Genomic DNA, 14,128 nt, shown 5'->3' on the forward strand with positions numbered 1-14,128 from the left:
TCGCAGAATTCCGCCGCCCCCCATGCCCGGTCCGGAGAATCTCCCCACAGGGTCGGTTGAAAGGAAGCCAAGGGGGTGAAAATGCAGCCCACTAAGAGTTGCACGGCCAACTTAATGCAATATGAATGCAACATGGGGTTTTCAGCTTCAATTATACAGCATGCGAAGGATGTGTGTTGGTGTTTTTTTATTTTTATAGTTGCAATGTACACTGAAGATGACATTGTATTTTATTGTACGAGGTGCAATGACAATAAACTAAACCAAACTGATGCATCTCTCCCCCCACCGCTCCCCCCAAGGAGCCCCACACGCTGATGGACCAACCTTCAAGGCCTGCCTGGAATTGCTGGTTTCCCTGCCCAAAAGGTGGGTGGGATTCTGAGGTGGGACCCCACGAGTGGCACTGGGGCTCTGCTCTTTTCCCAAGGGAAAGCCTGTCTCAAAAGCCTTGTGCCACAAAAGCCGACCCATCACCGGCAGGAGCCCTTGGATGGGGAGCAAACGGCATCTTCCCACCCAGATGTGTGTTGGACGTCCAATTTTATCCACGGGTGTTAAATTTGCACCACTGCCAAGCCAGCCCCATGCACACATTCACAAGGGGCCAGTAGTGGAGGCAACATCGAAAATAAATATCTTTTATTGCGTTTGTTTCTTAGCAAATGCAGCCCAACCTCTGGCAGGTCACATTTTCTCCCTCGGTCCCTCCATCCTCAGATGAGGTGGAATCTTAGGAGGTGGCTGCCCAGCTCTGGCTTGTGTGCAGTTCAGCCCCCAAATCTCAGTGGGGTTCTGTGTTAGAAGGTCTGGCTGGAAAATGCACACGCGCACACACGCACACGCACGCACACACAGCCCCCTCCCCCAGCTTTCAGAGTCATTAAAGAGATCAATAGAAGAACAAAGGATTATGTCAGAACTGCAAGAAATGGAGAAATGGAGCATAGCAGACCAGATGCCCAGATTAGAGTCGAAATGGACATAAGGAAAGGTTCATTTGCAAACCAGAGTCTTAATTTTCCATGTGCCCATTGCCCTAATCCCAAGGAAGCCCTCTTTTTAGGCCAGCCATTGGCACAATAGGACCAAACACACAGCTATGCCAGAAGTTTGAAAATGGAGAAGCAAAAAAAATGGTGGGTTTCTGAGGACTTCCTGTGCATGTAGCAGGATGAGGAGGGGGAAATCTTGAGAGAGAGAGAGAGGGAGGGAGGGAGAGAGGGAGAGAGAGAGAGAGAGAGAGAGAGAGAGAGAATGCTTGGTTTGGTTGGGCATTTCCATGCCAAGCAAGACAGGCAAGGAATAATTTATTCTAATTGGCACCCTGCTGCATTCTTCTGCTATTTGATGAAAATGCCCAGCTGCTGCCTCTTCCTCCCAACACCTGGAGGAACCAGTGGTTAATGGAGGAGGAGGAGGAGGAGGAGGAGGAGGAGGAGGAGGAGGAGGAGGAGGAGGGAAGGCCTCTCTTCTGCATTAGATGATTACTTTGGGAAGCTCAGGAGGCAAAGATCTCTTCTCCCTTTGAAGAGAAGACAAATCCCAACGAGATTGGCTTGTTCTCTATATTTTGCACACTGTTGGGTGCTTTCAGCCCTGGCGCCAACTGTGGCTGTGATCTCCTTGGGCCAATGCCAGGGCGTTGGGGCCTTCAAGAGCCCCTGTGCTGGCCCAGATGCAGCCAGACCTTCTGCCCATCTTCTGAAGATGCCAATCCCAGACAGGAAGGTCTCCATGGATCAATTCGGATCCAGGTGTTCCCTCTTCAAGGGTGATCCGCTGCATCACCACCCCCGCTGATTTCCCTTGTGCTCAGAGCAACATTTCTCCACTGTGGCTATTTTAAGAAGTGCGGACTTCAACTCCCAGAATTCCCCAGCCAGCATGGGTGGATTTGAATTCCCAGAATCCCCAGGCTGGCGGGGGAATCGTGGGAGTTGAAGTCCACGAGTCTTAAAGCTGCTGAGGTTTCGGGAAAGTCGCTGATCCTCAGAGGCAGCCCTTCTGAAGAGAGAGAGACCTTCCAGAATCCTGCTGGATCGAGTCTGCCTTCTTTCCAAAAAGGGATCCACCCTTACTCCCCCAGTCTAACAATTGTCCACGGGATCCCAGAGGAGCTTTGGAACAGATGAATAAGCAACCCGTCCCTCACCCCACCCCCTCTGGGGCTCCCCCTTCCTGAGGATTTCCCCCCTCCCTGCACACCAAGGAAGCACTTTAATGAAGGGCTGGCACACCAGCTAATCACCCCTTCTGCCTCTGCTTCCTGGGCCACGCCTATTTTCAAGTGGGGGTGTCGGATCCCACCTGGATCTCCTGGACGTCTGCCAGTGTTCATGCAGGAAGAGCCGGCTGGGAGGGGATCCGGGTGCTGAAACGCACTTGCCAGGTGAAGCCTCACCTTCCGATGCTCTCACCTGCAGGACGTGGCCATGAGCAGCAGCCCAGAACCTCCCAAGGAATCTCGGAGGGGGGGGGGAGGCTGTGGGTGCCTTGTTCCCTTCTCCCACTTCCTCTCTCCTATTTCTACATCTCTTCACATCGCTCGGATCACGTTTCTCCGATGCTCAGCCAAACAGGCGGTTTCCACCAGATCAGGAGAAGCAAAGGAAGCAGTAAAAAGTAATTTTTAAAAGAATAGCATGACTGCGCACGATGGCTTCCTGATGGCAGCCAGGAAGCTTTTGACAACTCTGCAAGACATCGGTGGGAACTGAAGAAAAGCAGCCTTCAGAAATGAAACCTCGGCCCTGCCGGTCCCAGGGTGGGGCTGTTGCTGGAGCTGTCACTCGTCAGTCAAAATAAAATCAATAATAAATACCTAAAGAGAAGTAATAAATAGTTATGGGGAAAAAGATAGAGACCTGTGGGTGCTTTGGTTAAGATGGTGGACTGAAAGAGATTCTGGTTAACTCTTAGTCATGCAATGCCCTGCAGACTTTGAGCCAGTCAACTCTCTTTCAGCTCAGCCTGCCTCGTAGGGCTGTTGTACAGGGCAAAAGAGGGCTTGCACTGAGCTTAGATCCAGTAAAAGCCCACTGCAAAGTCAAAATATGCCTGTGGATCCTTTTCTCTGCCTCTCGCGCAGAGTCTTGGCAAGGGCTCTCCGTTCCCTGGTTCGTTCCTGGTTTTCCTTTGGAACTGGGACGCCAGGCTGCAGATCCTGCCACCCACCCACCAGCTGCGTTCACACAAGACGGATGGGAAGGGAGGAGAAAGAACAGTGGGTGCCTTTGCACAGCACGCTAAGCTCGATGGGCATCGGCCAGCACTCGGAGTCAGTCAGCTGGGTACTTTGACAGTGCTGTGCCTACCCTGTGCTGCCCAGAATGCAGTGGCATGGGGCAGTTTGCAGATATTCTCAAATAAGTAAGCAGCCACCTTTAAAAAGTGAGCCTGTCGGGAGCCCAGACCAGGGGTTAATTCAGCCACCGGCTTAAGGGTGAGGGGAGCACCGCCAGCCTGGGAATCTTATTTCTCCAGGCAGGGGAAGAACCAGGAAACTCACCAACCTGCTCAGAGGAAGCCAGAAGGCTTAAGGGAGATGAAGAAAACTTATTCTGAGCTGCATCCCTCCGGGGTCCTGGCATTTGCCAAAAGGGAGGCCAACAGCATCTATGGGATGCTAAGGGGCCCCAGCCCCATTTGGTCTGGCAAAGCGCCTTTGCCCGTCTTCACCTTTCGCATCCATCCAGAACCCTGCACACCATGCTCCCCAGCCGGAAGAGAACAAAAGGCCAGAGCAACACAGACGCAGCTCCCCTCCCCAGTTGTGCACAAGGAGACCCAAGGGACTGTGTTTGCCCCATGCACATCTGCCTAGGCAGCTGCCTTTCTGCTGCCTATTTAAACCCATTTAAAAGGCTGGTGACAGAGCAAAGCTGTGGGTGTCGCTCATGCTGTGGGCCGTTTGCTTCATCCACATCCTGTAGCCTTTGAAATGAGGTCAGCCAGGAAAAATTCTCTCTCTCTCTCTCTCCCTCTCTCTCTCTGGACCCACTCCTGTTCTGTCAAGGGAGGGACAGGTGGGGGCCTTTAGCGTTTTGTGTCCTGTGTGCACCAGAAGGCCAGAGAAGAAACAGCAGATGGAAACTAAACAAGGAGAGAGGCAATCTGGAATGAAGGAGAAGCTTCCCATCAGCAAGGACAATTAACCAGTGGAACGACTTGCCTCCAGAGGTTGTGAAGGCTCCATCACTGGAGGTTTTTAAGAAAAGACTCAGCAACCACCTGTCTGAAGTGGTGTGGAGTGTCCTGCTTGAGCAGGGGGTTGGACTAGAAGACCTCCAAGGTCCCTTCCAGCTCTATTCCGACTGATTGATTGAGCATCAAGCCTCTCGGTAGTCAGGTTGTCCAAGGCCCTCTCGCCACCTAGTGGCCAAACGAGGCATTTGAGAACGATTTGTGCAGATGTTCGGGCAACTGGCAGGGTTGGGACACAGCAGGGCCACTGACCCCCTCCGCCCCCCCCAGCCTCCTGACCAGGGGGTGGAATAATCTCCCTGCAGATCCACTGGGAAAGATGGCAAGACAAGACAGGGGGGAAATCTGGTTTGGGGACAGGATCCTAAAAAAATCAGAACGGAACCTTTTGCATCCACTACACAAACTCAACAAATATGCGTGTGTGTATTTCTCCTAGAGAAGCAACAGGAGCCAGCAGAGGGGGAAAGAGGCTCGCTTGAGTTCGTGGCTTTGGACAGGGAAAAAAAGATCAGTTGTTTTCCCTTTTTAGAAGCTGGTGAAGGGTTCGAGCAGACGCGCCTGCCTTGAGTGCGAGCGGCGCAGGGGGCAGGAAGCCTTGTGCTGAAGCCTCCTGGGAGGAGGGGAGGAATTCCCCTCGGTGAGCTTGCTCTCTGCAGGTGCAGCGTCTTTGCTCCTCACACACTTGCACGCCCCTCCCGCCAGCATATTCAAATCTATTTCCGGTCTCATTTTTATGCACAGATTTTTTTCCCTTTTTCTTTTTCTGGCCCAAAACTACCTCCTGACCTGTGGCTGGAAGCAAAACTTTGAGGTGCTGCTGTGCACAGGAGACGGAAGGAGACTCGGCCTGGAACTTCTCAAAAGAAACCTCTGGCCTTGGTTGGACAAGCAAGTTGGGCCAGCTGCGCTGGGGAAGGGGCGCCTCTGAGGTCTCGCTGTGGGCCAGAGAAGGACCAGCCCCAGCATGGAGGCCCTTGCCTTGTATAACTTCCAGGCGTCCGAGAAGGATGAATTGGCCTTTAAGAAGGGAGACACGCTGAAGGTAACTGGGGGTGGGAGGGGTCAGGGCTGTTGCCATATGAAACCTCGGCTGCATTTGTTCCGAAATGCACAAAAATCAGATCCAGTTGGACAGCTGAACAAAATCTGCCCTCTGAAGCAGGTTCAGAGACGAGAGAGACGAGAGAGAGAGAGACAGATGATGATGATGGTGAGAGAGGGGTTTTGATAGATGGGTAAATAGAGAGAAAAGGAGGGAAGATAGATGGATGGATGGGTGGACGGACGGACGGACGGATGGATGAAAGATATAGATAGATAGATAGATAGATAGATAGATAGATAGATAGATGATAGATAGATAGATAGATAGATATTAGAGATGATAGATTAGATTAGGAGAGAGAGATGGATGGATGGATGGATGGATGGAAGATAGACAGACAGACAGACAGACAGACAGAGTATAGAGAGGAAGAGAGGGAAGAGAGACAGACAGACGGACAGACAGGAAAAGAGCGAGAGTGGATATAGTTCTGATCTATCTTGCTTAAATTCCCAAACGTAAAAAAGCATTATTAATCCTGCTTTTATACAGAGCATTCTCTGTTTCTAAAAAGTGTGCCTAGAACCTCAAATAAGCAGAGTCATTTTGACTGCATCCTTGGGCCTCTGAGCTTCGGGAAAATAATATATCCTTGAACTTTAAATATTCCCCTGGGCTTCCTCCATGCCAAGATGGAGTCTACCTGACAGGCTTCATCTCCCCCCCCCACTTTCCTCAACTACAGCCCACCCCCTCGGCAGCCTTCTGTCGCTCCCCCTCCCCCCACAGCTCCAGCCCAATGTTTGCTTATTCCTCCTTTTGTGTCCACAGATTCTGAACATGGAAGAGGACCAGAACTGGTACAAAGCGGAGCTTCTGGGGCTGGAAGGATTCGTCCCCAAAAACTACATCAAAATGAAGCCTCATCCGTGAGTAGCCTTTTCTTTCCCACTCGGCCAAGACAGAGGAAACTCAGCAGAAATGTTCCTGCTGTTCTTGACATCGTCAGTTAATTCAATCCTAGCAGGGATCTGGCCTCTTCAGTTTGAAGCAACGGGGAGAAAATAAACCAGCGTTCCTTCAAACACACTTTGCCCATCCATGTCCACATTTCTGAATCAGAATCAGAATAGAGCTGAAAGGGACCTTGGAGATCCTCTAGTCCAGCCGCCTGCTCAAGCAGGTGATCCTGTACCATTTGTGCCTCTTATCTATGGTAATAAATAAATAAATAAATAAATAAATAAATAAATAAATAAATAAATAAATAAATAAATAAATATACAGTATGCATAAAGAAAAATGCATGGCAGAGAACAGAACAGAATAGAATAGAAATAAATACATAGAAATAGAATAGGAAGGAATAGGAATAGAATGTAGAATAGAATAGAATAGAATAGGATAGAATAGAATAGATTAGAATAGAATAGAAGCTGGAAGGGGTCTTGGAGATCCTCTAGTCCAGCCCCCTGCAGGAGAACCTATACAATCTCAGACAAGTGCCTGTCCAGCGTCACCTCCAACCAGCTGTCCAAGAGAGGGCTTTGCATGCCACCTCTGGTGCTTGTGCCATGGGTTCTCCATCACGGTTCTAGGTTGCTTCTCTCCTTGATTAGTTTCCATCCGTTTCTTCTTGTCCTGCCTTCAGGGGCTTTGAAGAAGAGGTGGACACCCTCCCTCTTCTTTGTGGCAGTCCCTCTCCAATATTGGAAGACGGCTACCCTGTGAATAGATGCTGACGATGCTAGATTTGTCCCTGACTGGGGTTGGGTCAGGGGTAAAATGCAATTTTTTTACTACCTGTTCTGTGGGCGTGGCTTGGTGGGCGTGGCAGGGGAAGGTGACTGCAAAATCCCCATTTCCTCCCAATCAGCTGGGACTCGGGAGGCAGAGAATAGATGGGGGCAGGGCCAGCCAGAGGTGGTATTTGCCGGTTCTCCAAACTACTCAAAATTTCCACTACCGGTTCTCCAGAACCAGTCAGAACCTGTTGGATTTCACCCCTGGGTTGGGTCCTTTTCGGCTCAGAGAACTTTGATTAAGAGGCTGCCTGATCTCTGACCGGTATCTCTTGCCACACCATGGATTTTCTTCATCCCCATTAATTCCCCTTTTGGGACAGGGTGCTTTTCTCCCCATCTAGACTCAGCTGTCCAGCGGTCGTCCCTAGGGAGCGGTCATGCGAATCCCGACCACGAGCTACATTTGCAGGCTTAGGCACGAAGCGTGTTTCCACCCTCTTTCAAACGTGGTGGGCCCTGTAACAAAGAGAGCTTAGTTCCAGTTCTCGTCGAAAGAGCAGCTCGAGCAGAGCAATCCACTCTCGTTCTCGCAGAGCCAAAAACAAACCAAGAGTGACGGGCCATAGTTGGCTGCCTTCGTGGGCGCCCAGGCACTCTGAAGCTGCAAGTGGAACTGAAACTTCCTTTGCAACCACGGCAGCTGTGGCGTTTTATAAGACGGGAACCTCGACCTGTTGCTTCCCACCCCTAATTCCCTCCCCCGCCTCTGACCCTCCAGGTGGTATTGCGGCAAAATCTCCAGGCAAGGTGCCGAAAAGGCCCTCCTCAAACGACGGTTCAGGGGCGCGTTTCTCATCCGGCAGAGCGAGAGCAGCCCGGGAGATTTCTCCATCTCTGTGAAGTAAGTGCCTGGTTGCTGGGGGGAGGCGAGGGAGGTCCTTCTGCTGATGTGGGTACACACCCGTGTTGGAAGGCCCCAGAAGGGCCAAAAGGCCCGTTGAGGGGACCCCGAGGACACTCTGGCTTTGCACAACTGTTGCCGTCGGCTGCAGCCGGGAGCACCAGAGGGCGCTCTCGGCTCACATGGAAAGAGCCCAAGAAACTTTTCCAGGGAAAAAATCCCACCCAGGGGGCTTGGAAGGAGCCAATTTCCCAGCTCTGGGAAATGAGCGAGCAATTAAAATAAATAACTGAGGATTCCTACCAGTGCAAAGCGGGGCAGTGCAAAACCCATTTCCACTTCTACAGTAAACTTAATTGGCTAAAACATATGAAGAACGGCTGCAGGATCTGTGTATGTCTAGTCTGATGAAAAGAAGGACCAGGAGAGACAGGATAGCAGCCTTCCAATATCTCAGGGGCTGCCCCAAAGAAGATTTGGGAGTCAAGCTATTCTCCAAGGCACCTGAGGACAGAACAAGAAGCAATGGGTGGAAACTAATCAAGGAGAGAAGCAACTTAGAACTGGGGAGAAATTTCCTGACAGTTAGAACAATTAATCAGTGGAACAGAAGTTGCCTCCAGAAGTTGTGATTGCCCCAGCACTGGAAGTCTTTAAGAAGATGTTGGATAGCCGTTTGTCTGAAACGGTATAGGGTTTCCTGCCTAGGAGACCTCCATGGCCCCTTCCAGCTCTGTTATCCAACCGCAGGTAATTTTGCTTATCCCCCTGTCTTAAATGGCCGGGGACTTCTGGGAGTTGAAGCCCACCTGTCTTAAAGCCACCAAAGTTAGAAAGGCTGGTCTAAGCTGCTTGAGGTCATCCGGCATCTTTCTTCCATCTCTTTGCTGCTCCCGTCCCATTCTTCTGCAGACCATCTGGGGGTGACAAGTTGGGGAAGGCCACCCTCCCCATCCGTGCACATCTGGAGGGGGTCTCAGCCGTTTCTCGGTCCCTCCCACGCCTGCCATGACCATCTTGGCACAAAGCAGGCAGGCAACAATGCCACTTTCCAAACAAAGTTGCTTTGCTGAAGGAGATGCCCGGGAGGGAGGGAGGGAGGGAGGGAGGGAGGGAGGGAGGGAGGGAGGGTGGCGAGAGGACACCTCCCCCCCCAGATGCATGTTCAGACAGATGCCTGGCATGCCAACCACCCAGCACATTTTCTGTGTCAAGGGCAACCCATCAGGGAGAGAAACCCTGGGGGGGGGGAAATGTGACTGGCACCTTTTCCTCATCTCGACCCATTTTGTATTCAAAGTCAAATCCGGGCATTTTCTTCCTTTCTCTTTGCCTTGTTGAAATGTGACCAAGAAGAGACTTCACAGCACCTCCCCTACTTCCAAGGGACTAGAAACCTGTAGCAACAAGCCCCAAAGCTATCCGTTAAACATGACAGGATTGACCTCTCCTGTGTTTACCAGGGTGTGGCTCTGCTCTCCAATTCTCAGAGGCGCCTGGAGCCCATTTTGCCACTTGGCCACTTGCAGGATTTAGCCCGGCATTTCTGCCCCCCCCCCTCCTGCCACAGCAGAGGCCTCCCTTCTGCTCTCCCTTCTCCCCCGGAGGGCGAACCGACCAGGCGCATCAGGCCGGAGTGATGGGTTCTTCACCTTGTACTCATCGGCCAGTTGCACATTTGTGAAGGACCTCGATCAGCCCCCCACTCCCAAACTCCCAAACTCCCCCAGCCGGCCTTCTCTGGAGGCACTGAGGACACAACGCCAAGGCTTCCCACTTTGCTTTAAGTCTTCCATGCTGCTTATTGGAGGGGGAGACACCACCCACTTTCAGGATTTAAATCAGGGGCCTCCAAACTTGGCCACTTAAAGACTTGTGGACTTCAACTCCCAGAATTCCCCAGCCAGCAAAGCAAAGCTGGCTGGGGAATTCTTTGTTTTGCTTTGCTTTGCTGGCTGGGGAATTCTGGGAGCTGAAGTCCACAAGTCATAAACTTGCCAGGTTTAGAGACCCCTGACATAAATTCAAGTAGTCCTTGACTTATGACCATAGTTGGGAACCAGAATTTCCGTTGCTAAGCAAGGACAAGGGGTTAAATGAATCGTGCCCAATTTTATGACGTTTTTGCCATTATGCAGATCACTGGGTTATTAAGGGAATGATGAAGTCCTTAAGCAAATCCGGCTTCGCTTATTGACAAACTGGCACAGGGGTTTGCAAGCCAAGATTTCCAGCTGAGCCAGATGTGCAAAGTCATTTCATGGGAGGCATCCAGGAAGCCTCTCCTGGTGTTCGGGGACCAGGGCTCTGAGCTGGAGGGGGTCTCCGTCCTTGACCCCCTTTCCAAGGGATTGAACAGTTCCTAGGTGTGTTTCCGAAAGGCCCCAGGTGAGAGGCTCAGTTGCCTTGCCTGCCCTTGTGTCTCCTGTTCAGAGGGAGGGGAAGAAAACCGAGCTGAGCTTGTGGAAGAGGCTGGGACGATTCGTCCTAGATCAACAAGGGAGTTGCGTTTCCAGAGGCAGCAATGAAAAGATGCTTCCTTTGTGCCCTCAATCCTACGGCCACAATGGCACAGTCACCCTGGGTGGATCTGCGAGGCCAAAGGGCTGTCAAAACCCAGTCCCAGGTTCCAAAACACTTCGATGTGCTGGGATCTCATCACCTACCAGCCTTCCTGCCTCTGCCCAGTTCCAGAAGAGGAGGTGGACCTGCCCTTCTAGGAAAAAGGGGGCAAAGTAGGTCCTCTTCCAAGCCTGTGGTCTCCTCCCCTGCTTAGAACCAGACCGGGAACAGACCGGTTTTACCAAAGGTGCTGCAGAACCTTTGCATTCTTGTGTGGCTCCATCCTGGGGCCTCTTTCCAAGAGATATCAGCAGGCCAGGCATCCTATCCTCCCGACTCGGAAAACCACAGGGCTTAAACTTGTGTTGAGTTCTCCACCAAAGTTAAGCTGTGGTTGCTCTCTAATGTTATCATTTCCCCCAGTTTAGGGGTGAAGTTTTGATCGGCTAGGAAGGTGTAGAAAGGACATCTCTTCATCCCACTCCTGGCTCAGCAGAAAATAGGCCGGTGGCTTTGAAGGACGACCAAGGGCAAGAAGCAGCTTTCCATGGTTGATCTTCTACCCCATGATCCAGAAAGGGATCATTCCGAGTAAGATTCCTTCTCCTGCCCAACACACTGGTTCCCTGTGGCCAGCAGGGTTGAGAATTAAGAGGGCTACCTCCCCAAAATGTCAGGAGAGCTGTGGGTTGAGGAGATTGATGAGGGATGACCGGCAAAGTAGCCTCTTCTGGAGTCCCGGTTGAGTCTTCCTCCACATGGTGGGTCTCCAAAATCTGAGAAGGCTTTTTCCCAGCTGTTGTAATTTAGGATCTCTTTAACCAGCATGTTCAGGTGGAATATGGAATTTTCTGTCTGAAAGAGAGTTGCATCCCCTTCCCAAGTGTCCAAATGAAGGGTGGTGGGCTTCCCTCCTCTTGAGGTTGACCCAAACCCATCTTGAAGAAATCCATCCCTCCATCGAATTTCTATTCCGTCTGGGCAGTTTTCAATTCAAGATTTCAATTTTTCTTCTCCTATGGTGGGGTTCTTCTTCCAAGCAACCCCCCAAAGCTTTCTGAATTGCTTCCTCCCCTCCCTAGCAGGGCCCATCCCTCCCTCCAACCATCGCATCCACGACACAACACCTGCTGCCCCATCTCCAGGTGGTTCTTTCCTTCTCCTCCCAGGCAGTGGCGGATTGAGGCTCACTGGTGCCCTAAGCACTGACAAATCTTGGTGTGTCCCCTCCTCTGAACATGCTGTACAAACCTTCATTGGGTTTTCTCTTTCTTTCTCAACTTTGGGCCTGGTGCCCTAAGCATGCGCTTAGCCTGCTCAAGGGTCAATACACCACTGGGCACCCAGAGCCCAGAAATGTGCTTCCTGGCTCATTGTCTAAATCAAAACACCGTTCAGACTCCCTGGGATGTTTCATCTGCGACTTCACAGATGCAAGTTGTCACTTGACACAGGAGCTGTGAAAGCCAAGCTGTTTCCCGTCGCCTCTGTGTGTTGATATCGGCTTCGCGTCTCTCCGGTTTCAGCACCGAAAGCTTATAAGGTGGAGCGATGAGAACAGGGTGTAATTATGGCTGAGTGCTGGGATTACGAAGGATGGGACTCCTCTATAGAAAAGGCAACTTGCAAGTGGGGGACAGCCCAGCTGAGAAGCTAAATAAACTGAATAAAAGTTTCTTTTGGGAGGTTGGAAGGTGATTCGGGACTTTTCTGAGCACTCAGAAGCAGAAGTGTAAAACTGCACAGAGTTGACAGTTCGACTCAGTATTTTCAAAAGGTGGCAACTTTTAAGAGGGCTGGACTTCAACTCCCAGGTCTCTCCAGCCTGTAGGGCTTGGTGTGGCATCCTGGGCATTAAAGTCCGCTCCTCTTAAAGTTGCCACCTTTGGAAAATACTGGGTTTAACCCTCGCAACGTAGGAGACCACCCTCAAAGACACCAGTTCTCCACCGTCTCCAGAGGTTTTTTGGTCTGTGACAGTCAACTGTTATTTTGCCCCAAGAAAACCAAACACGGCTGTTTCCTAGCTAGAAATAAGGCATTTTGCAGTTATATCTGCAAACACAACACCGAGGGTTATCAACGCCACCTGGCTGCCCACCTCACATCTCCAACGGAGAACTGGCAAAGGTCGGCAAGCAGGCTCTTGCCCACGGAGGTTGTGCTTTTTGTGAGTCAAGGCGGGGGGGGGGGTTAGCAGGAGCTACAGAAATCAGCCTGCAGGCAAATGCTCCGATTCCTTTCTTTTCTTGGCTTAAAGGAAACCAAGTCATCAGGACAGGAGTCCGAGGAACTTCAGCTGGGAGAGCTTGAGTGAGGTTCCCACTGAGAGGCCGAAGCACTCATTTGTGCCAAGTTGTGTCCGTCCTGTGGAAAACAGACTTTAAATAAAATGATGAAAATAGGTACAAAATAGATGCATGAATCTCAGTTGCTTAGCAAGACAGAATAACAGAGTTGGAAGGGACCTGGGAGATCTTCTAGTCCAACCTTCTGGTCAAGCAGGAGACCCTTTACCATTTCAGACAAATGGTTGTCCAATCTCATGGACAGGGGACACTTTGTTGTTATCCAGTCTGTGGAGTAGACATGTGATAAGTAAGGTCATCCTACTTCTTCCTCCATGATGGACTCTGGTCCATGAGATTATTTCCCAGAACCATCAACCTGGAGGGTCATTGAGGCCATCAAGTCAACCTCTGCTCCATAGAAGAAGCCCAATCCATCATAAAAATGCCCAGCTGTACTCCAAGCACCCTGTTCTCCTCCACTCCCCACCCCTAAACTTCATCCTCTGCTTCTCTCCTAGCTACGGAGACCAAGTCCTGCACTTCAAGGTCCTCCGGGACAAAAAGGGCAAGTACCATCTCTGGGAGGAGAAGTTCAGCTCCATCAACGAACTGGTGGACTTCTACCGAACCACCAGCATCGATAAGAAGAGGCAGGTCTTCCTGAGAGACCACGGAGAAGCCGAGGAGGTAAGGAACCACCTCGTTTCCCCTTGCTTTTCTTCCCGTCCTGTTCTTAACTGTGAGCAGCCACTAAACAAGTGGTTACTACATCAAGGGCTACTTGGAATTGCATTCCTTAATTTAGAAGATGGCTTCTTCTGAAGCCCCTCTTGATCTCCTGGGCTGCCACTGTCCACCTAGCCAAGGCTGACCTTGGAGAACATCGTGCCTTGGGAGTGTCCTACAATCAAATTTAGCTGAGGTGGACAAAGACGTCCCAAATCTTCTGTCCTTCTGTCTCATTGAATGGTCCCCAACCTCTCATTCTGAGAAAGAACCACCATCTCATCTTCCACCCCACATCAACCACAGAGCCGGGACAAGAGGGGAGAGGAAGGAATAGCTAATAAGACCCCACATGTCTTTTCACCTTTTTTCCCTGCAGCCCAAGAAACCAACGTTCGTCCAAGCCCAGTTTGACTTCTTGGCTGAGAATCCCTCGCAGCTGAGCTTCAGCAGAGGGGACATCCTCAAGATTCTGGACTGCTCTGACCCCCACTGGTGGAGAGGGAAGCTGGGGGTGAAGATGGGCCTTTTTCCTCGGAACTACGTTTTCCCCCTGCGCATGTGACCTGCCTGGCTGGCTCAGCTGGCTGGCGGAAGTGGTCAGACGTCCCATCTGGACCTTTTCTTCTCTTGCACAAAGTCAACCGAT

The 14,128-nt window shown here is 51.1% G+C and overlaps 1 protein-coding gene across 2 annotated transcripts; it reads left to right on the plus strand.

The window, feature by feature from the left end:
* Positions 1-4,988: 4,988 nt before the first annotated feature.
* Positions 4,989-14,128, plus strand: GRAP (GRB2 related adaptor protein). 2 transcript variants are annotated; one of them, XM_081965988.1, is made up of 5 exons: positions 4,989-5,251; positions 6,086-6,183; positions 7,778-7,900; positions 13,272-13,440; positions 13,859-14,128. In XM_081965988.1, the coding sequence occupies exons 1-5, from the start codon at positions 5,174-5,176 to the stop codon at positions 14,042-14,044; spliced, it is 654 nt and encodes a 217-aa protein (XP_081822114.1). In that variant the 5' UTR covers positions 4,989-5,173; the 3' UTR covers positions 14,045-14,128. The 2 variants fall into 2 exon arrangements, with proteins under 2 accessions (XP_081822114.1, XP_081822115.1); XM_081965989.1 differs by lacking the exon at positions 7,778-7,900.

Source organism: Natrix helvetica (genome assembly GCF_964273705.1).
Source record: "Natrix helvetica genome assembly, chromosome: 13".
NCBI lineage: Eukaryota > Metazoa > Chordata > Lepidosauria > Squamata > Natricidae > Natrix > Natrix helvetica.

What these genes read in the sequence shown, in the direction of transcription:
- GRAP (XM_081965988.1), top strand. Translation starts at nt 5,174, where the DNA reads ATGGAGGCCCTTGCCTTGTATAACTTCCAGGCGTCCGAGAAGGATGAA. An exon ending in ATCAAAATGAAGCCTCATCC is followed by an intron (nt 6,184 to 7,777) that starts GTGAGTAGCCTT and finishes CTGACCCTCCAG; the next exon opens with GTGGTATTGCGGCAAAATCT. An exon ending in ACCACGGAGAAGCCGAGGAG is followed by an intron (nt 13,441 to 13,858) that starts GTAAGGAACCAC and finishes TTTTCCCTGCAG; the next exon opens with CCCAAGAAACCAACGTTCGT.